At 34.6% G+C, this 21,549-nt stretch overlaps 3 protein-coding genes across 4 annotated transcripts; 2 read left to right on the top strand and 1 right to left on the bottom strand.

Annotated features, from left to right (window-relative positions):
- Positions 1-1,558: 1,558 nt before the first annotated feature.
- Positions 1,559-7,386, bottom strand: LOC7494103 (mechanosensitive ion channel protein 1, mitochondrial). 2 transcript variants are annotated; one of them, XM_002320116.4, is made up of 7 exons: positions 7,174-7,386; positions 5,998-6,906; positions 5,621-5,889; positions 4,377-4,477; positions 3,731-3,838; positions 2,978-3,199; positions 1,559-2,225 (listed from the first exon to the last, which is right to left on the bottom strand). In XM_002320116.4, exons 2-7 carry the CDS (start codon positions 6,789-6,791, stop codon positions 2,121-2,123), a joined length of 1,599 nt encoding a protein of 532 aa, XP_002320152.2. In that variant the 5' UTR covers positions 6,792-6,906; positions 7,174-7,386; the 3' UTR covers positions 1,559-2,120. The 2 variants fall into 2 exon arrangements, with proteins under 2 accessions (XP_002320152.2, XP_052302786.1); XM_052446826.1 differs by lacking the exon at positions 7,174-7,386 and adding an exon at positions 7,012-7,124.
- A 1,884-nt stretch (positions 7,387-9,270) lies between these two features.
- On the top strand, positions 9,271-11,111 carry LOC7494102 (probable receptor-like protein kinase At5g24010). The gene has a single exon (XM_024585265.2). It carries the CDS (start codon positions 9,394-9,396, stop codon positions 10,819-10,821), a length of 1,428 nt encoding a protein of 475 aa, XP_024441033.1. The 5' UTR covers positions 9,271-9,393; the 3' UTR covers positions 10,822-11,111.
- Positions 11,112-15,753: 4,642 nt separating this feature from the next.
- Positions 15,754-21,070, top strand: LOC7496989 (ferric reduction oxidase 2). Its single transcript, XM_002320778.4, has 8 exons — positions 15,754-16,003; positions 16,158-16,260; positions 16,350-16,544; positions 16,659-16,893; positions 19,113-19,440; positions 19,543-19,786; positions 19,919-20,625; positions 20,721-21,070. The coding sequence occupies exons 1-8, from the start codon at positions 15,847-15,849 to the stop codon at positions 20,858-20,860; spliced, it is 2,109 nt and encodes a 702-aa protein (XP_002320814.1). The 5' UTR covers positions 15,754-15,846; the 3' UTR covers positions 20,861-21,070.
- Positions 21,071-21,549: the final 479 nt, after the last annotated feature.

Raw genomic sequence — 21,549 nt, 5'->3', positions numbered from 1 at the left:
AGTTATCTTGTTCTGCATGGACAAGGGTATGGAGTGGCATCCGGATTTATCATCATAAAATCCTTTTAGTTTCAGGAGAATCACAGCAGTTTCTTTATCTTGTTAGAATACCATTCTGACTTGACTTGAATTTGTTGTCATTGAAGCATCTTTATCCCTAATTTTTCTCCAGCAAAAGGTGCCAATTTTGTAGGCATTCACTGGCAGCATCGTAGGAGAGTTCTGCCTTATTACTCCAGTAGCTTTTTCAATCTTATCTCTCCATTGAATTCTCACAATGCTTGCTGTCAGATTGTGTTGTGCTAACAGTTTGTAGGGTTTGGTAGGGAGTGGGTAGGGAGTGCAAGCTGAGTAAAGACAAGTCTTTGAGATTGCTCATGGGATAGTGCTATTTGAATTGCCATTTTTATGGGCCCTTAGAAAACCCAGTTGTGCTGTTCATGATCTTGATGCTATGCCAGTAGGTTTTCATGACAAGATATCAAAGCAGGGGCTTGTGTTCCCCAGTTTGAAATTTTAGCACATTCATCCAGGAGCGGAACTAGAAATTTAAGATTGGTGGGGCGAAAAAGAATATACTTGATTTTTGGGGTGCCGAACATGTAAAATTAAAGGGTATAATTAAAAACTATAAATATTTTAGGACTGAAATACGCAGTTCCGCCCCTGCATTCATCCATTGGAGGGCCATTGTTTCACTCTGCATGGGCTTCTGTGATTGAAACTTAGCAATTCGGACAGTCTCTTTCTCTTACCTTTCATCATTGATCAGCCTTTGAATGCAACGGCTTTGGTGGAGAAGGGTCTGGCTGTGGAAATAGAGAGGAGTGAAGATGGATCATTTAGCAGGGACAGACCAAGACAGGCCTTGGTGTCGAAGGAGGAAGAGAAACCGAGAGTTCGAACTAAAGAAGCTGATGCAATATTTGGAGATCACAAGCTGCATCAGGACTCCTACAATGGCATCAAGTGATTTTGGTTCGAAGAAGTTTGTTGGCTGCTTGAGTGATTTGCCATCAATATCATACGACTTTCAAATAATACAGTTAACAGACTGGAATGGATGCAATGGTTTCTAATGAAATTTAATTTACCCCCACTATTTTAATCTTGCCCAATAGATTTCAGTTTTATGACCCTTTTCGAGAACTGAAAGTTCATCTCCTTAACAACAATGATTTACATTGTAGCTGAAGTGGATCCAATGATGATTTTCTGATTGTTTTGTTGCTTGAATTGTAAATAAGCACGAGATTTCTTAATTTACTAGATAGAGTAGGTGCCCGCGTTACTCTGCAAGTTAGATGAGAAGTCGATTCAATTGTAAGGAAAAAAAAGAGAGAATACATGGACGGTGTTAAATTTTGAGTTGACAATATAAAAATCTGAATTACACATCAAAAGCTTTATCAATGTGTTCATAAAAACTAATAGAAAACTATATGCATTAAAAAAATACAAAAAAGAGTTGTCGATGGCAAATAAAAATTCAAATAAGTGATAGATCTATTTAAAAATGCAATGTAATTATCAATTTTTAATTCAATAATATCCCATATTAGTTACCAATCCAAATCCAATTCAATTTATTGGGCGTGTTACACATGCTACAGTATAGAAATGCATAATTAATGTCTTTGTTAAGCACTAATATGTTGTATTCAGAGCATGCTACACCATCTGCATGCGTTATTTCGGTTCAAGAAGGCTGTATTTGAATTCGACGCTCTTTACGACTGCTGTAATAGTCTATCGCTACACAAAGCTAGAATAATCCTCATGAAGCATGTTTTGACTTTTTGGTTTTTTCTTTACAAAAAAGAAAGAAAGAAAGAAAGAAATGATACCTTTTCAGCTGAACAAATGGATTCAAAACTTTCAACTACTGTTGGTCAAGAAAGTTGAAAACCTGTTCTTCAGTCGACTGGAGTTTGCATCTTGTCAGCCGTTACACCACAACAGTTTTTTTTTTTTCTTTTCAGATGCACCAAAACAACTCGAACACAAGAATCAACATTATGATACAGGTTTCTGCACAGTATGATATTCAAGTTGAGTGCGTGTAGAGAAGGGTCCAAGCTTCACCATGCGGAATCTCGTTTACCAGCATTGTCACTGTATCACTGACTGGTAGTAGTGATGCCTAATCTAGCACCATGCTCCTTTATTATCCTGACTGACTGCAGAAGAATGTCTTGCTCCGTGGAGTATAATTCATTTTTGCTCTGCACTCAGAGCAGTACAACATCTATTAGTAAAAACAGTGATGACAACAACAATAAAGCCTTAGTCCATACCACATGATTATAAACATATACTAGCATAACAGAAAAGGATGGTAAAAAATGTGCTGACATGTGATGGACTCTTTGAGAGGACGACGCATCCAAGTATTGAGATTCAAAACAGAGCTTCATGAGAAGAAAACCAGATCAATGACTACAATCTTCTTTTATTCAACGGTGAGCATCAAGAGATGAATAAGCAGTTCATTTGGTCCTTGCAAACAAACAAAAAAAGGGAATGGCTTCTCTGCAATTGCCTTGGTTATATTTGTATGGCAATATTTTGGAAATGTCATCAACAATATGAACCCTCAAGCTCGCGTGTTTGGACATGTTATAAATACAATTCTGCCCTACAAAGCTTAACTGAATTTGATGCCAGAATCCTTATGTGATATCATTGAAGGTTATAAAGGACTAGGGTCGCATTTATTAGCCAACAGAGCAGTGACAGCTATTAAAAAAAAATGTCTTTATTCCTTGGTCAACATGTCTTTTAAACTAGAGAGACAAGCACAGAAGACAGTTCCAATTAACAGCAAACTAGATAAATGATGTTCAAATTTCAAAGAATCAGAGCCAGGTACAGATGAAAATCAGCAAGTGAACACAGCTCATTTGCAAGCATAATGGTCGATTTTCTGTCCTGCATCAAAAGTAGAAAGAATCGATGGGGGAAGATTCGAGCTTACCATTTGTTTGAGATTGCACCCAAGAGTCAATTCTGCAAATGAACTTTCTATTCTAGACAAGTAACAGTAAGGAGCCTCCTTTCCCAAGAAAATGTTTGCGTTAGATTTTAGCATGTTCTTGATGTCATTTGATATCTGGGGTATCTTCTCCACATCATCAACTGTCACAGGAATTTTGGAGACCATCGCACGCCATTGGGCACGAGACTTGTTCACAATTACCTATAACTTTATATGTCAGTCCTCAAAGATTATTCAGGCAACAGTATTAGTATAAACATGGCAAAGAAGGTGCTCCTGAATAAGCATTCAAGATGCCAGCTCGTTATTAGATACCACTATAATGTGTGTGCACATGTGCAATGCACTGTGGAAGACACATATATGTGGGAGAAAGATAGAGATGATACGCTTCTTTAGATAATGTAAGGTATCTGAGTGGATGCATATCAAAAAATAAAAAAAAAACACACACACCCACAGTTTCAGTCAGAGAACCGAATCAATGATGGATATTCATATGGCCACTTAAATCAATCAAAAATTAAGGATGAGCCATCAACCACTGAAAACTTCAACATCCAAATCAAAGCATAAGAAAAAGGAAATATAAGGCTTGAATATGATGACATCAGCAACTAGGTGTGTGATGTAAATATCCTTGGCAGAAACAGAGATAGAGTCCATGATCACACAGCTTTAGACCATGGTTTCCCAAAAAATACAATATGACTTGTAAGGAAAATGGCCTACCTGACTAGAAAACAATGCATTTGGAACTAAGACGGGGAATTTCTCAGCATTCAATAATGAAGTGGTGGTAAGTCCCATTTCGACCACTTGACCTTCTACAGCTCCAGCCTGCAATCAAAGAATTTCAGTGACTCTTTAAAGAGAAAAGGGACAAGACAAATGGGCTTGCCTAAAATTGCTGAGATTATTACAAATGCATAGGAAGAATAGCCTCTCTTCCATTTTTCACAAGTATTGACGAATAAAGAATCAGAATGGATAGATACCCTTTTTCTGGTAACAAAATATATATCTGCACGTAAAAATAAAAATGATAGAGATAATTGGTAGGGATACTATCTACACAACTATCATGCTCATTCCTAACATGCTCTACCACAAGTAATGAGGGGCTGGATGAAAGGTGCTTGGCAGTATAATTCATTACAAGATCAACAGCGGGAAAGTAACAACAAATAAAAACATAAATTAAGTTATGGATGTCTGGTGAAACAATGCTCTTGGACATTGTGAAAAGAAACTTCAGAGAACTTTTCACAGAAAGCCATAATTTTGATCTTTACTCATGGACTATTTCTTTATAAAGACTTTTCACTATCCAAAGACAAAAACTTCAATCAACAAAGGACCAATGACATGTTCTCACCTTTATTGTATCTCCAAGTGAAAAGGGCTTTGAAAATTGCATAGACAACCCGCTGAGCACATTCCCAAGGACGTCTTTGGCAGCAAAAGCAGTAGCAACTCCTACATAATTTTATAATAATAAGAGAATCAGGTTTTTTTATATGATTACAAAAACACAAAACTACGATACAACATAGGATTGACCCTAAGAGAAAAGTGAATGGGTGGTCTAGATTGAGATATCATCAATAAGATGCATTTAGTTTTGGGTAAAATGTATGAGGGACCCATGTACTATTGGTCAAAGCACAAAGAGTTCCTGAACAAACTATTCGGCTCAAACAGTCCTAGAACAAAACTGGAGGTAAAAATTAGTTCTTCTGCTAAATGACATTAGGTTTCCATCCAATTTGGGTTAAGTAAAATCACGTGTCACCATAGTCCACTTTATAGAAGGATCCGATTTCAGTTGAATAATTTGTTCAGGGATTATTTGCGCTTCGACCAATAGTATAAGGGAGCTTGACACTTTTTACCTTAAAAAAATTGGATGAAAACCTAACGTCATTTACCAGAAAGACTAATTTTTACCCCTAATTTTGTTTAGAGATTCTTTGTTCTTTGACCAATGGTACAGGGGCACTCTACATTTTACCCTTTAGTTTTCAATGAGAAATGTAAAACTATCAAGCAATAACTAGCATTCACGTGAAAAAAGAAGTGGTAAAAAGATGTTAAGGTGAACAAATAACATGACTTGAGTCTTTTTAGCCACCAGTGTAAAAAAAAAAAAAAAACTAACTAAAATAGCAGACCAAAGTCCCAACAACATAACTAAAGAGTATCCCTCCATTCATATGGAGGGCTTCTGAATAGAACAAACAGTGTTACAAATACATGAAGTTTTGGTAGGACAGTCTCCATAAGGTGTAAAGAAAAAATGGCAAAAACAATTCCGTATTGCTCGCCAAAACTAAGTGACAAGGGAAGTCAACAGATAGAGAGGGAATAGAGAAGTAACTTTGATTTAAGAACTTGTAGAGTTAACGTGTGCATTCAAGAAATCCATTAAGCGTTTCAAAAAAAAAATGTTAGAATGTTAAGATTGCACTACAATCACAAATAAATAGGAATTTGGAAGCATAAATCGAGCAGGAATAAAAAATCAGAAGATTAGTTAAATATCAGAATTTTCCATGCCAAATATTCCTATCATCACAATTACTGCATGTGTAAAAGCACAAGCCATTTACTAACACTGACCTCCAATGCCACCCACAGTCAGTATAGACTGCACTGCAACCCCACAAGCCTCAGCTAAAGCCATCACTCCAATAACAAAAAGACCAACAGAAGAAACTCTATCAAGAGTTAACAGCTTTTCCCGATCAACTGTTGCCGAAGCTATCACACGATTAAACACATTTGTCTTCCACCGATGCAGAAACCATACAAAAGAAAGAATAACAGCACCCCTCCATGCTTGTGCTATATACTGAGAAGCAATTGTAGTAGGTGCCACCATCACAGCACTGCAAATCAGAGTCCAAATATATTAGTCACCTAATGAAAAATATATATAAAAAATATGAACATTCACATATCATAAAGTGGAAAGGATTATAGTTGGAACTACTAACATTTGTGAAAATGCCATAAAGGTGATTACATATCTTAAAGGATCTTCCAAAGCACCCCAAATGCTCTTCTCATATGAAATTTGTTCACCAGATGTGCCTCCAGATAGTAAAGCAACAGGAGTTTGCAAAGAATACTTGTGAAATCGCCTCAAAAGTCTAGGCATAACCACCCAAGCCACAACAGTACCAGTCAAAGTCCAACCAACTGGAACAACCACATTTTTAAGATATGGATGCGAATCAAGCAACTGCTGAACATAAGGGGTCAGTTCAGCGGAGATCTCTTTAGCCTTTTGCTCAGAATAAGTTACTGCATGCACTGCACTTTGCCAAGCTTCTTTAACCTTATCAATCCAGTCACTTCCAATACCACCACTGTTACTAACGTCCACATCACTTCCACTGGAAGAAGCTGAAACTTCACTAGCCCCAGATTTATCAACTTTGCCACCAGAAGACCAAGAGAATGATCTACAGCTCAACCCGGGGTTCATTGAAAAGAAAGGAACAGCACTTCGAAGCAACACATTTGACGGAGTTGACAAAAATCCTCTCATGGGTTTATTCTTATAACATTGGCTATTGACACAAGCATCAGATCTCATAGCTATAATATTTGACAGATTTCCAGCCAATTTTGATTCATCTTTGTAATAATCTCGATTTATGATAGCAGATGCTGATCTTAGACTACTTCCATTAACATTATAAAATCGAAGCGATTGACGTTGTGAAGTGGGGTTGATGGAATTACAGAAAGACTTTTTTAGCATAGAAAACCTAAGTCCAGCCATGATAGCAACTTACAGCATGAGATGAATTCAACTAAACCATTTCATCAAAAAAATAAAATGTAACAAAAAATTTAGTACCAATTTGCAACCAAGAACTTGTCAAAAGGCTCTCAACCTGCAAAACACAGAGAAAAATAAAAAGATAGGAATCAGACAAACTTACTTGAAGAGATTAAAAGTAGTATAGATAAATTTGGGTCTAAAAACTAAAATAAACCACCTTAAACAGCACTTTTAAGTTTTAACTATCAAATAATAAAATGTAAAGTTTATAAAAAGAAGAAGAGGAAGAGGAAGAAGATTAAAAACAGAAGCATCCTTAAACCCTAAACCTGTGCTGCAATCAAAATTTTACAGGCGAGCAAAATGAGAATCAGCTTACCAAAATGAGAATTAGCCAGATCTATATTTTGGCTACACAAGGTTTTGTAACTTTTAGAGTAAAATCCTCGCTATTGATAATTAAAAAAAAAAAGGTTTAGTGGTGTGTTCTGCTATGAATTATTGGGACTGTGGTATATAAACTTGTAGTATTAACTAGATTAGTGTCCAGCTTCACCGCTGGTCATTAAATGTTTTTAACGTAGAAAAACATTTACAGATAATGATAAACTAGCTAATTCCGAGTTAACTAGATTAGATAACTCGAGGTAAGAAAACAAAAAAAAAAAAACACAAAACTGAAGGGCTCAATAATATAATGTTAAAGGATAAGTATAAAAAAAAAATTGTAATGTCCAAGAAAAAAACATGTGAACTCGAATCAATCTGACTATCCATCTCATATGATATAATATCAAGACAAAAATATTAGATTTTTAATTAAAAAACTTAGTAAAAAAAACTGAATTTAAATAAAAATACAGCAAAAAAAAACATGAGTTAAAGTTACTTGGATTAACTTGCACTCGAAATAACTTAAAAAAAAAAGCAAAAAAATCACAAAACCTAAAGACAATAATTCAATATCAAGAAATAAAATTTAAAAAATTAATAATTTCATAAAAAAAACAATAAAAAAATCAAATCAAATTAAGCTAACTCACCCTCTCAAATAATCTTACAAAAAAAAAAACAAATAACAAAGTCTTAGAAGTATTCATCCTTCTATCTTTCTTGGAGTTATTTGCATCCTCGAAGATCTTGTAATCTAACATTTTAGTCCGTTTCTCCATTTAAATTAAATACAGAGACTAGCTTCTATTTGGAAAGAAGAGAGAGAGGGTGGAGGGGGTGAAACCATAGTTTTGAAACCCGACTTGGCAGGGCGACCCGGGATCCGGGGTGGGAACCGGACCGGGTTTAAGAAAAAATAGAGAAAGAGAAAACTTGGGGTGATCCGGTTGACCTAGCAAGACCCGGTCAAAAACCCGGTTGCAACCCGTTGATTTTTTTTTTACTAAAATGACTTCATATTGATTTAAAAAAACGGAATTGACCTGGACAACCCGGTGACCCGGTCAAAACCAGGAACTCGGGCCTTGGACCTAGCTAGCTATCGGACCGAGTTCAAAAACTATGGATGAAACTACGAGAAGAGAAGATGATGGCTTCTTGTCCGCCATTTTCTCTCTCACTCCCGAGCTCAAGAGTGAACACTAACTCTCTTGTGATCGATCCAATTGCATGTATATATTTTTTTCAATTTCATTTAATAGATACCTGACTGCAATCACTTTTGTATGCGTTGTGGATTCGTTTGAAAACGCGGTTGAAATCAAATTTCTTTAAATTATAAAAAATTTTATTAATTTTTTTTATATTTATAGATCGTTTTGATATGCTGATCTCAAAAATAATTTTTTAAAAATAAAAAAAATATTATTTTAATATATTTTTAAGTGAAAAACACTTTAAACCGCAACCACTATTACAATCCTAAACATGGAAGCCTTATACTTTGCTTTGGTTTACCGCACTAGAAAGTAAATTAATTTGTTGTTTAGGACTATAAATCTGTAATGCCAATCACATAATATTCCATGTTTTTAATGTTAAATTTTACGATTCCGGGTTTGAATCTTTCCATCATTTGTAAAATAGACTTGACTGGAATAATTTTTGTGAAATCATAGGTTAAAACCAGATTTACTTAGACTTGTTTTGGATTTTTTTTATATATATAAAAATTTTGTTATTTCAAGAGTTTTTTTTTTAAAATAAAACATGAATTGATAAGAGTAAATTCCCAACCAGTAACCCAACTTAAAAAAAAATATCATTATAAAAAAAAAAAGATGGTATGAAAATACCCAGATGATTAAAACTAAAAATAGATTTATTGGGATATTGGCAGAAAAGAGGAAAAAAACAAAAAAAAGGAAAGGAAAGGAAAAGGCAGCCAAATTCCAATAGCTGGTTCAAGTTAAACCAGCCTGGTTGGGTCCCAACACTGTAAGAGCGACGCGCTGGCTCTACCTCAATACCAGGTTAGCACGTAAAGTGGGGCCATAACCAAAACGCGGACACCAAATGACGCGTTGACAATGTCCCGAAAACCCAATTCAACTCGTCCCTAACTCACGATCACAAAAATAGAAACAAAAGCTCTTTAATTTCCTCTTCACTGTCCGAAATCTCTATTCTTCAATTTCTCTCTCAAATGGAGGAGACTAACTCACACAGAATCCATACTTTCTCTCTCTTGATTCTCACCCTCTCTCTTTTCTCCACCCTCTCTCTTTCCAGCTTCTCTCCCACAGACAACCACCTCATTTCTTGTGGCTCCACCGTCGACACCACCGTCGACAACCGCCGTTTTATCTCCGATTCCAATCCGAACTCGCCACTTCTCTCCTCAGCAAAAACGATTCCGCTCACCAACCAAAGCCCATCTCCTTATTCTATCCAAATCTACAACTCCGCAAGAATTTTCAAAAAACCTTCAAAATATGCTTTTGAGATTAAGGAACCAGGGACTCATATGGTAAGGCTTCATTTTCACGCTTTTGTTTCTTCCAATTTGGACTTAAGCGATGCTCAATTTCACGTTTTGGTTAATGGATATGTTGCTTTGAGCAATTTCAGTGTAGGGAAAGTTAGGGACTTCGTAGTTAAGGAGTATTTTATATGGGCTGATTCTGATAAGATTGTGATTAATTTTGTGCCTGCAAAGAAGGGTAATTATGGTTTTGTTAATGCAATTGAAGTGATATCTGCACCTAAAGATTTGATTGCTGATGTGGGATTTCTTGTTAATGGTAATAAAGATGAGAAATTTGTGGGATTAACCAAGCAGGCACTCGAAACTGTGCATAGGATCAATGTTGGAGGTCCAAAGGTGACACCTTTTAATGATACTGTATGGAGAACATGGATTCCTGATTATGAGTTTTTGAAATCAAGCAATGATTTGTCGAAACGGATGTACTTTGGTGGTCGTATTCATTACCAAATTGGAGGGGCTAGCAGGGAAGTAGGTCCTGATTTTGTGTACAAGACTGCTCGAGTGATTACTAACACTAATGGCTCAGTACTTAATGTTAATATGACATGGGAGTTTCCAGTGGATGAGGGTTATAAGTATCTTGTTAGGATGCATTTCTGTGATATTGCTAGCATATCGCTTGGTTTGATACATTTTAATGTCTATGTTAATGGGTACCTGGCATATGAAGATTTAGATCTTTCGTCTATTACATATACGCTGGCTTCTCCGTTTTATGTGGATTTTGTTGTTGATGATGATAGCTCTGGGGTTTTGCGTGTTAGTGTTGGACCTACCAACAAGACCATGGCATATGGAGTTGATGGTATTTTGAATGGGGTGGAGATCATGAAGATGAATAATTCAATGGGGAGTCTTGGTGGAAAGATTTGTGCAGGCATGGTTTTGAAAAGTTGGCCTAGAGGAAACATTGGTGTTCTGGTTCCATTTGTTGCTGGTTTGTGTTTGTTGCTGAGTCTAGCTCTGGTTATGCATAGGAGAACAGTGGGAATGAGGAACCCTGTTTCCTGGTCCAAATTGCCTACAGAGGTCCCAGGAGTTGACTTAAATCATGGTAATCTACATTTTTCTGGTAAGGCGTGATTTCTGTTCTATAGCACAGGTTGTTGTATGATATAACTGGTGATGCAGATGCTATAGAATGATGGTGTATTCTCACCTTCTGCTATTTAAGGTCATGGTAAGTTCTTATTTGAAGTATCTAAAGCTTAATGTACCTGGCCAGTATTGTAATGCTAATTTGTAAGCAAGCTGTTTTTGTAGCATATAATATACTGTGCAACTTCTATATTTTGTAATGCAGGATGCAATATCTTCAATTATCTCTTGTACTTTGCGATCCTTAAATAAGATTCCAGCTATTTTTACTGAAAGCATACCCATTCAACAGTTTGCTCGAACTTTCAACCTTAAGTTGTACTGTTTGCAAGCTTGAACCGAGCCCGGCTTTATTCAATTGATTTTGAAAAGGCTGTTTCCGCTTTGGCATGCTGATACGACGAGAGGAAGTAAATGAAATATTCATGTTAGGAATGTTCATCTTCCTTCTTACATCTATAGGTATAAAAGCTCTACTAATAAAATATTATATTTTCATCTCATTAATGATGATGGATAAAAATAACTCTCTAATCTTTTACTTTATTATAATGACAGAGTTCATAGATTATAAATATTTCTGAACCATCTAGATAATTAAAAGGTTCACAATTTGTTTTCTTCAAGCATTTGTACTTATATTAAAATAAAAACAAACATTTTTATTTATAAAATTTAAAAGTATTTTTTTAATTTATTATAATTTTTTATTTAAAATCACTCACTTTATCACATAAAAATCCTTAATCCCACCAAAATGAATCATTTGAAATGTGTTAGGATTTCCACCGACAATTAGCTATTTTCTAAGCTCTGGAAAAGAGAATGATGATATAAACAAATAAAAAAAACCATCCATATCTATTAATTATGAAAAATGAATTTTTTTTATGAATAAACCAATTAAAATATGGATGATTCACTCAAAGATTCAAGGGTAAATACTTATTCAAAATACTTTAATTGTTAAACTAGTTTTTTTTTTTTAGAAAAATAAATATTTTTTTAATAATTTTTTCTATTCAATACTTTTATTAAGATTTTTTTAATGGTCTTTGAAGGTTTTACTTTCGTTATACCTCGTCATCATCCAACCAAAAAGGCATAATAATTCAAGAAAGCAAACTGGGGTACAAAACTAAGAGCTTGTGCCATTAATTACCATAAGAAAGTAGTTAGTCTTTAATTTATGGCCTGATCATAACCAACGACGTCCCAAGCCTTCCTTAATTTTGGTCTGAAATTAACTTCATCTTAGGAATCTTTTTGGAGCTGGTCTGGTTGCTAGATTTTCTTCCGTTTTGATATTTCTGATTTCTAGATAATGTTTCCATATTATCGCTCAAGTCATCAACATTTACTTAATTTTTTTCGTGGTTTTATTTCTTGTTTGGATTTTTCTAACATATATCCCAGGGGCACAAGTTAATTAATATAAATGAATTATCTTACCTTCATAATTAGTGGTGTCGTTTTTATAATGGTATAAAATTCTAGAGCATAATTTAATTTAATATTATCGAGTAGGAAAATTAAACCCTCGTTTTGAAGTGTGGTCCAAATAGAGATCAGTTTAAATTTATTTATTTATTTATTTAAAATTAATTTTTTAATATTTTTAAATTGTTTTGATATGTTGATAAAAAATTAAAATTTTAAAAATAAAATAAAAATATTGTTTTTATACTTTTAAGAATAAAAAACTATTTATTTATATTTCCTGTAACAAGTTTGATGTCATTAGGGAGGGAGGCATGCGTCAGCCATACTATTTCCACGCATTACAGAAGGCACACGAGAGCCACGAGTCTAGCACACAGCAACGAGTGCAAAGATTGCTCTATGCACGAGGCCAGTCATTCAAGATCAGATCCAGCTGCTTCGAAATATATGCAGATCACAGTAGCACCCCTCAAATAATTCCCAAGAGTTTCGAGAGGATGAAAATTCTTGGCTGATCATCCATTTATAAGATTTCAATGCGAACCATCCTATTTTTTACTTTATATTTTCTGAATTTACTTTCTAAAAATTTGGCATTTGTCCCCATCTATCTCTTGCAGCTGCAATTGCAATTGAAATGACCAAATAAAGACAATCTGTTTCAAGCACGATGCGTGAGAGGCCAGTCTTTTTTTTTTTTTTTAGTTTAACGTGGGTGTCCGGGCCAGCTTGCGCGCATCCAGGGGCGGAGCTAGAATTATTTGTTAGGGGGGGCCATAATTAATATAATAAAATATAATATTTATTTTATTTTATTGCACATGAGTTGTAAAAAAAACCTGTATAATTTAGTTTTATTCAAATAACTTACTATAAACATATAATGATCTTTGTATAAGATAAAAGGTTCGAAGAAATACCAAATTGAGTCAAAGCAACGAAGTTAATTTCATCTTCATAATATATTCATCACTTTAATGTTGTTGGTTTTTATATCTATCAAATATAAATATACAAAGTATATAAGAAACATTAGCTAAAACGAAGTATTATTTATGTTATATAAACTTTGAAATAAAGCAAAAAATAATAAAGAACTATTCTCACTAATCAATGCGGGTTCTTTGTAAACTGAGGCGCGTTGGAGTTGCTTAACCATAACTTTAACATTACACATTGGAGTTGGTTCACTAGGCTGTGAGTTATCAATATTTTTTTTGAAAAAAAAATCAAATTCTTCTTATTTTGTTCATGGTTCAACCTAAAATCAAAACATATATCGTGAGAAAAAATTGATAATTTTGGTGATTCTGCTAAAAACAAAACATAAAAAAATCAAAGTATAATCAAAACAAACCAATAAAATATATCTAATTAATTCAAAAAAAAAGCACTATAATAAGAATTCAAAAAACAATTGGTAAAATTAGAAGATCTGAGAAAAAAATAAAGCAAAAATGGTAGAATTATATAAAAAAACCTCATCAAATTATTAACAAACATTTCAAAACAAAACAAAAATAGATTTTAAATTTAAGTTACCTTGTTTTGTTTGATGAAAAATAAATTAATTGATGGCTCTGCTTCAATCTTTCCGTTGAAAAATTCTACTTATAATTTATATTTATATTTTTGTTTTTGACCGGCTGCAGAATTTATTGTGCAAAGTAATGATTTTATATTTACAGGATTTATATTAGGGCTACGTAAATTAATTTTAAAAAAATTAAATTGAAAAATCACACTTAATTACAATAAAAAAACTCACCTTTATAGAATAAAAAACCCCCTCCACACTTAATTACCTAATAATATATATATATATATATACACACACATTACAGGGGCGGAATATTTTAGGGGGGGCCCGGGCCCCTGCTTGCCCCCCTTCCTTCCGCCCCTGCGCGCACCTCGATTAATCACACGGGCCCTGAAGTTAACGACCATGTAAGCCTCCAGTGACCATCATATGAGCAACCACAGGGCTCGAACCTGAGACCATAGAGGGAGCAAACCACTTGGTCTCAAGTTCTTACCACTGGGTCACCACCTAAATGGTTAGAGGCCAGTATCTTGGCAAGATTAAAGATGGTTTAATTAAAAACTAAGGTTTTTTTTAAAAAGTATTTTTTATTTAAAGATATATCAAGATAATATTTATTTAAATTTTTAAAATTTATTTTTGACATCAGCATCAAAACAAAAATCACTAAAAAAAACAATTTAAAGTTTTATAAAAACACTACTTGAAATAACAGTAATCACAAATGTTAAATTTCAAATTGGAAAAGCATATATTTCACGAAAACATGAAGACAAATTTATGGTTTCGGTAAATAAAAATAAAAAAAAATAACTATGACACTTAGTTCTATACAATTAAATGAATTGTACTGAAAAATATTATGATCATAAATGGCATTCAATACAATGATTTTGTAAGTTATATCAGTATGATTTTTCTTGTTGCATGGAATATATAAATATTTCTCTTTTTTTTTTTTGAATTATAGTATAAGATATAATTAATTAATGTTACTTCTTAAAAAAATAAATAGGTGTAATTCGGAGACTTACTATACATCTTGTAAAAACATTACATTTCTTACATCCATGCATCTTTCTACAATATTTATATTTAATTATATCAAGATCGATCAAAACTTAAAATGCTTCTACCAATACAATCAATTAAAAATAAATATACTGCCTCTTAAAAAAAATGGTCGCACTAGAAATTAAAGCATCAGCTAAATGGATCTTTACCTTTGGAGGCAATAAATAATTTTACCGAACAAAACCATACCAGCCTACAAGCAAAAAATTAAGCAGTCATTTAATTAAGAAAAGATATGGTTCATGAATATCTATCGTAAGATTTGTTGCAAACACAATAATTAAAATATATATATATATATATATATATATATAAGCAACTGGGAGAGTCATATATTCCCTTAATTCCCTGGGGATATAATTAAAAATACTAAGTAAGTTTTCACTAAATATATATATAGCTCGATCGTCGAGAAGTTTTTGCTGAGCTTATTATCATTCCCATCATCAATCGTGTAGTGTGGCATGAGACTTGCCATTGTAGTGAAAGTAAACGCATCAACTTGTGCCATACAGAAAGCCTGGATGGAATGAAAATGGAGGGAGAGAAATTAAAAAAAAGGTCTAGCTAGCACTCAAAATTAACATTTTTCTTTTCTTTTTTCGATAATTAAAGGTCAGCACAATCGTTGACTCCTGAACAATGACACATGCCAAGTGTCGGGCATGCCCCACGGCCCCGCCGATTGTCAACCACGTAGGATAATGAACCCTGGAAACTTTGTTCTGCTTGCAGGAGGGAGGAGACGTGAGACATGCTTCATTTTCATGTACTGCCAAAGCCTACATTATCTATATGCATAAAAAACCATTATATCAATTCTTCACTATAAATAGGGCTAATTCCATACATTCTCTGTGTCTACAAGCTCTTAATTAACTCAAGTCTTTCTCTCTTTTCCTTCCCCGTGTCTGATATTCAGTGAGAGAAAGAGAGCATAGATTCAAGAAATGAATATGATCTGGGCAGGTATTAGGCTACTACTGATGATAGTGTTGCTGGGATATGCTATGGTGTGGATTATGAGGCCCACCAAAACATTCAAGGAAATATGGCTCCCTAATATCCGAAAGAAGCTTAATTCGTCTACTTATTTTGGAACGCAAGGTTTGCATTGATTAATCTTTCCTGTACACTCAACAAAACATTAATTCTATAGCGTTAATTATTGTATTTCTTTCACACTCGGCAAATTAAAAAAAGTTCTTGAAATATATATATCAAGTATATATATATATGTTTGATGCATATTTTGTTACAGGCACGGGATTTTTGGTTTTCTCGTTTCCCATCCTCTTTGTTGCTGTTGTGGGCTGTGTTTATCTCCATTTCAGGAAGAGGTCTAAGGACAGAAAGCTAGAAAGGTAATTATTAACGAGAGTTTCAAGCACCCATTAATTTTATTTTATTCGTATTAATTTATTAGTAGTTTTGATTTCTACTAATTTTACAGCAATGGCAAAAAGAATCGTCTGGTCACGTTGAAAAAGCCGATGCTGGTAAAAGGCCCTCTAGGCATTGTTTCTGGCACAGAGCTAGCCTTCTTGATCATGTTCGTGGCCCTATTAATTTGGTCATTCTCAGTTTATTTACTTAATGGCTTTGCTACGATCACCCCACAATCAGCAGCAAAAAAGGGATTGAAAGAGTAAGAACTTTTTTTTTAAATCACAAATTACCACGATATAAATACTAAGGATGACCTTCTCATTGACTTGAACGAAAGATAAATTAAAAATATTGGCGGTGAACTTTTTGGCAGATGGCAAGCTAAATTGGCCAGTGCATCTCTGAGTCTAGGGCTTCTGGGAAATATATGCCTTGCGCTTCTTTTCTTACCGGTGGCTCGAGGATCATCACTGCTGCCATTGTTCGGTCTTCCTTCTGAGGCTAGCATCAAGTACCACATATGGCTAGGTCACACGGTTCTGGTCTTCTTCACTGCTCATGGACTTGGTTACATCACATTATGGGCTGTCAAAAATCAAATTTCAGCGGTAAGAAGATTATTTTATCTTTTTAATTAATTACACTCACAAATGTAATATTAAATATTCATCTCATTAATTTTCCTTTTATTTTTTCTAACAAGAATGGCAAATAATATCTAACCAAAAGCGCCAAATAATCTATACATACATGAGTTAAATATAAGTTCGGTAACATTATTTGTTTTTTTCAAATTGGTTTTCTTGGTGCCAGGCTGCCTTGCACATGTATTATATAGTTTTCTTTAATCAGAAAAGTTATTATATAGTTTGTATTCAAAAATTTACTTTATAGTTTTTCTTTTCTGATCTCTAATAGATTATCTGTATTATTAATTTATAAATAAATAAGTTTGAATAGTTATTATATCCAAATCAGAATAATCTTTTATAAAAAAAATTTAGAATAATTTTATATAAAGTTTGATAAGTTATAGAATTATATATCTTTGTCCATCGCACCAGTACTAAATATTATAAGTACCCCCCTACATTTTTTTTAATGAATGTCTAGATAACTAAAGCTGAAATTAATAAAACTAGTTTGAAATTATGATTAAAATAAATATAATGATGTATTAAATAATTAAAAAATTAAAGATGATGATAATTAAACATTCTAATATTTCTAATAATTCTGATTTTCATATAAATATTCAGTAAGTATATGTAATTGAAAGCTCTTGTGAAAGCTCAAGAAAAAATAGAATTTGATGAATTATTGTATATCAAAAGCTAATATTTATATTTTATAAGTGTTACAACATTGCAATGTATTTGCTAAACAATTTCTATCATTATTACAGTATTTTTAAATCCTTTTGTTTCAAGTTGTCCTATGTTTAGCTTGGATTATGACTCTACTAATTTTAATGAATAATAGTAGCATTGATATTATATTAATTATTTATGAATCATTTTATTTTAAAGAGTTTAATTATATGTGACGTGATTTGAAATTATATGGTGGTGGGATCGAGATCATATTCATGTCCTTTTTGCTAATGAAATCCCACACTATTTTACGAGGAAACAATTTCCCAGTGAAGGTAGAATATTCCGAGAGTTTGTGTCTTAATGTCAACCAAAAAAAGGAAAACTCAATCGTGAGTATCCACCATCCACGTGAATAGGAAACTTTCAAAACTATAACACCTCTTGCATTTCTTGAAGAAAAACAAAACGTAAAAAGGAAAATCGAAAAGGCAAATCTCACGAGTTTGGACGCTCAAAGTAAGCAATACAGTTACGAAAGAAAGCAGCAGCAGCACGATGCAGCAGCAGCAGCACGATGACGAGCACTAGCACTAGCACTAAGCACTAGCACTAGGGCTCATTCTCAACAATATGCCTTTGATTAACAGATTACATAATATTGTTCTTGTTCTTCTTGCTTCTTTTTGGAGATCAGACCCCACAAGTCAATTTCTACGGTGGTCTGCTCTGCTTGCCGTAGGAAAGTAGTTTCTTTGTTTTGTTTTGTTTTTTATGTTTTTGGCATTTTCTATATTAGGGATATTGCTTTCTGATCACCTGTTTTATCATGCATAAAGTGGTCACTTCATTCATAAATTGGATGGTGAGGATCATCTTATGGGTTGACTTTAGGGCAGGGAATCTACTGGGTAGGGCCCAGACTGGAATGTGCCTCTGAAATTTGATTGTCCTAGTGTTTCTTTCCCTTCCGTTTGGAAGTGAACTGGGCCTAAGATTTCCATCATGATCTTGGGTTTAGCAGGCATCCACTGAAATTCAGTGATAACTCTGCTAAAACTGGCCCCACCAAAAACTTTATTCGCAGACCAAGTGAGAGTCCTTTCACGCTGTACTTGAAAAAATCCGTATGTTGCGGAAAGGGCTTTACGTAAGTGGCTCAAAAACTCACCATCGAGTGGACGGTATTTTCCGGGAAAAGAAAACTCTTCTTTCACAGTTCGTTTTGTCTTAGTTGCCAAACAACACTAGCTGTGTTGACCAATTTGTGATAAATTAACTGTGACACAGCACGTACGTTTATATGATTTATCTACCATTGATTAATACGATACTCTAAGGAGTATTCTAATCCTAGTTAACCTGTTGTTTCAGCCCTAGGGTAATATGTGCTTCCATCTTCTTTCTTTTGAGAAAATAATTACACTGTCTGTTTGATGTTCTGCCATTCGAAACAAGAAACTTGTTGTTTTTGTTAAATTTATGGCCTTTATAATGTTTTACATGTAATGCAGATGCTAGAATGGGCTAGAGATGATGTATCCAATGTGGCTGGAGAGCTATCTTTGTTGTCTGGACTTGTCATGTGGGCAACAACCTACCCTGGCATCAGGCGGAAAATGTTCGAGCTCTTCTTTTACACCCATTACCTCTACATCCTCTTCATGGTTTTCTTTATATTCCATGTTGGTATCTCTTTTGCCTGCCTTATGCTACCTGGATTTTACCTCTTCTTGGTTGATCGTTTCTTGAGATTCTTACAATCACGACAAAGAGTTCGCCTAGTTTCAGCCCGGATTCTGCCGTGTGATACTGTAGAACTCAACTTCTCTAAGAATCCAAGTGAGATTAATTACCAGAATTTATACTTCTTTGTTTTAGTTAATCGGGTCGAGCTCTTCTTCTTCTTCTTCTTTTAACTCGTTTTCTGATTTATATTGCTAGGGTTGAGTTATAATCCCACGAGCATTTTGTTTATCAATGTGCCTAGCATTTCTGGCCTGCAGTGGCATCCTTTTACCATCACTTCTAATAGCAACCTGGAGCCTGAAAAGTTGAGTGTTGTCATTAAGAGTGATGGAAGTTGGACCCGGAAGCTACACCAGATGCTTTCTTCACCTTCTTCAATTGATCGTCTTGAGGTCTCAGTTGAAGGACCATATGGACCTGCTTCAACACATTTTATAAGGTTTGGGCCATAAAATAAACATTATCTTGTGGATTCTATATATGTTTCAGCAACCTTCGATTTAGCTCTTGGCCAATATATCTTTTGACTTTTGTGTCTGAAATTTAGTATTAACTAAACCTTTCTATTTAGGCATGACCAACTAGTGATGGTAAGTGGAGGCAGTGGCATTGCCCCTTTCATTTCTATAATCCGAGAACTCATCTTTGCGAGCACAACATACAAATGCAAGACACCTGAAGTACTCCTAGTTTGCGCATTCAAGAAATCTTCAGAACTCACCATGCTAGACCTCCTGCTTCCAATATCTGGCAGCCCATCAGATATTTCCAAGCTGCAGTTAAAAATTGAGGCTTTTGTAACAAGAGAGAAAGGGCCGACAACGGATAGCTCGAAGACCCCTCGAGCCATATGGTTCAATCCCCACGCAACTGATGCACCTATATCTGCCATTTTAGGCCCCAAAAGCTGGCTCTGGCTCGGCGCTATCATATCATCTTCTTTCATCATTTTCCTCATTATAATTGGCCTTATTACTGGCTACTACATCTACCCAATCGATCAAAACACCGAGGGGGGTTTCCCATTGGCCTTTAGATCTTTTCTCAACATGTTAGTTATTTGCATATGCATAGCCATGACAGCAAGTGCAGCTGTTCTTTGGAACAAGAAACAAAATGCGAGGGATGTTAAGCAGATTCAGAACGTGGAAGGGCCAACACCAGCCGGATCACCTCAGTCATGGGTGTACAGAGCTGACAGAGAATTGGAAAGTGTCCCTCATCAGTCTCTTTTCCAGGCTATTAATGTGCACTATGGTGAAAGGCCTGACCTAAAGAGTATGCTAGCTCTAATCAGGATTATAATGATTTTGTGCCTGTTTTATGACTACAATTTTCTCATTAAGCTTTAACCAACCCTTCTTTTGATGCAGAAATCCTGTTTGAATGCAAAGGATCAAGTGTGGGGGTTCTTGCCAGTGGTCCAAAGATGATGAGACATGGGATTGCAAACATCTGTTCATCTGGTTTAGCAGATAATCTGCACTTCGAATCCATTAGCTTTACCTGGTGATTTTGCTCACCCTTGCCGAAGGTGTCTGTTCTACTTTACAATCGCTTTCCGCTTCCTTTTTTCTTTTCTTTTTTACAGCCGGTGTTCTTCTCCCTGTATTATCAAGATGTGTAATATTATCCTTTTCTCTTTTTTTTCCTGAACAAATCATATGTAATATCTGATGTAGATTTTCTGATCGAAAAGAATAAAATCGATGTGTTAGTAGCCGATGATCTTCAATTATCTAGCGTGCGGAGTTCCATCTCATTGCCTAAAAAATACATGTGGAGATGTTTAGGAAAGTAATGTCTTCGGTAATGGTAGGAGGATTCTACTACTTTCTTTTTAGGGCATGTGGATGGGGCACAGGTTGGTGCAAAAACCATTCCATTAATAATATTTTTAACTAATTTTGAGGAGTGCAAATTTGCTCCTCAAACATTAAAACCACTAAAAAACATTAAAACCACTAAAAACTTATCTAATCGTTAATTTTAAAATCTCAAAAAATTAATCAAGATATATATAAATTGAGTCAGACACACACCGACAGTTATCAAAAAAATAAAAAATTAGCCTGGTCGTAAATTGCTATTATTCTTTTCCCTCTTCCTAAAAGGCCTCTCGGGGGGGGGGGGGGGGGGATCCAGTCACGATAGGTGCAAGTGGCAGGCAAAACCATAGCTCAGACCACATTAGTTAGAACA

The sequence above is a fragment of the Populus trichocarpa genome, chromosome 14 (genome assembly GCF_000002775.5).
Source record: "Populus trichocarpa isolate Nisqually-1 chromosome 14, P.trichocarpa_v4.1, whole genome shotgun sequence".
Taxonomy (NCBI): Eukaryota; Viridiplantae; Streptophyta; class Magnoliopsida; order Malpighiales; family Salicaceae; genus Populus; species Populus trichocarpa.
Note: the sequence above shows the minus strand (reverse complement) of the source record. Positions and strands in the feature narration are given on the sequence as shown.

Coding starts and splice junctions, on each gene's coding strand:
- LOC7496989 (XM_002320778.4), top strand. CDS start 15,847: ATGAATATGATCTGGGCAGGTATTAGGCTACTACTGATGATAGTGTTG. Junction 16,261..16,349: donor AAGGACAGAAAGCTAGAAAG/GTAATTATTAAC, acceptor CTAATTTTACAG/CAATGGCAAAAAGAATCGTC. Junction 19,787..19,918: donor GCTTCAACACATTTTATAAG/GTTTGGGCCATA, acceptor CTTTCTATTTAG/GCATGACCAACTAGTGATGG.
- LOC7494103 (XM_002320116.4), bottom strand. CDS start 6,791: ATGGCTGGACTTAGGTTTTCTATGCTAAAAAAGTCTTTCTGTAATTCC. Junction 4,478..5,620: donor GACTGTGGGTGGCATTGGAG/GTCAGTGTTAGT, acceptor AAAATTATGTAG/GAGTTGCTACTGCTTTTGCT. Junction 3,839..4,376: donor CACTTGGAGATACAATAAAG/GTGAGAACATGT, acceptor CTTTGATTGCAG/GCTGGAGCTGTAGAAGGTCA.
- LOC7494102 (XM_024585265.2), top strand. CDS start 9,394: ATGGAGGAGACTAACTCACACAGAATCCATACTTTCTCTCTCTTGATT.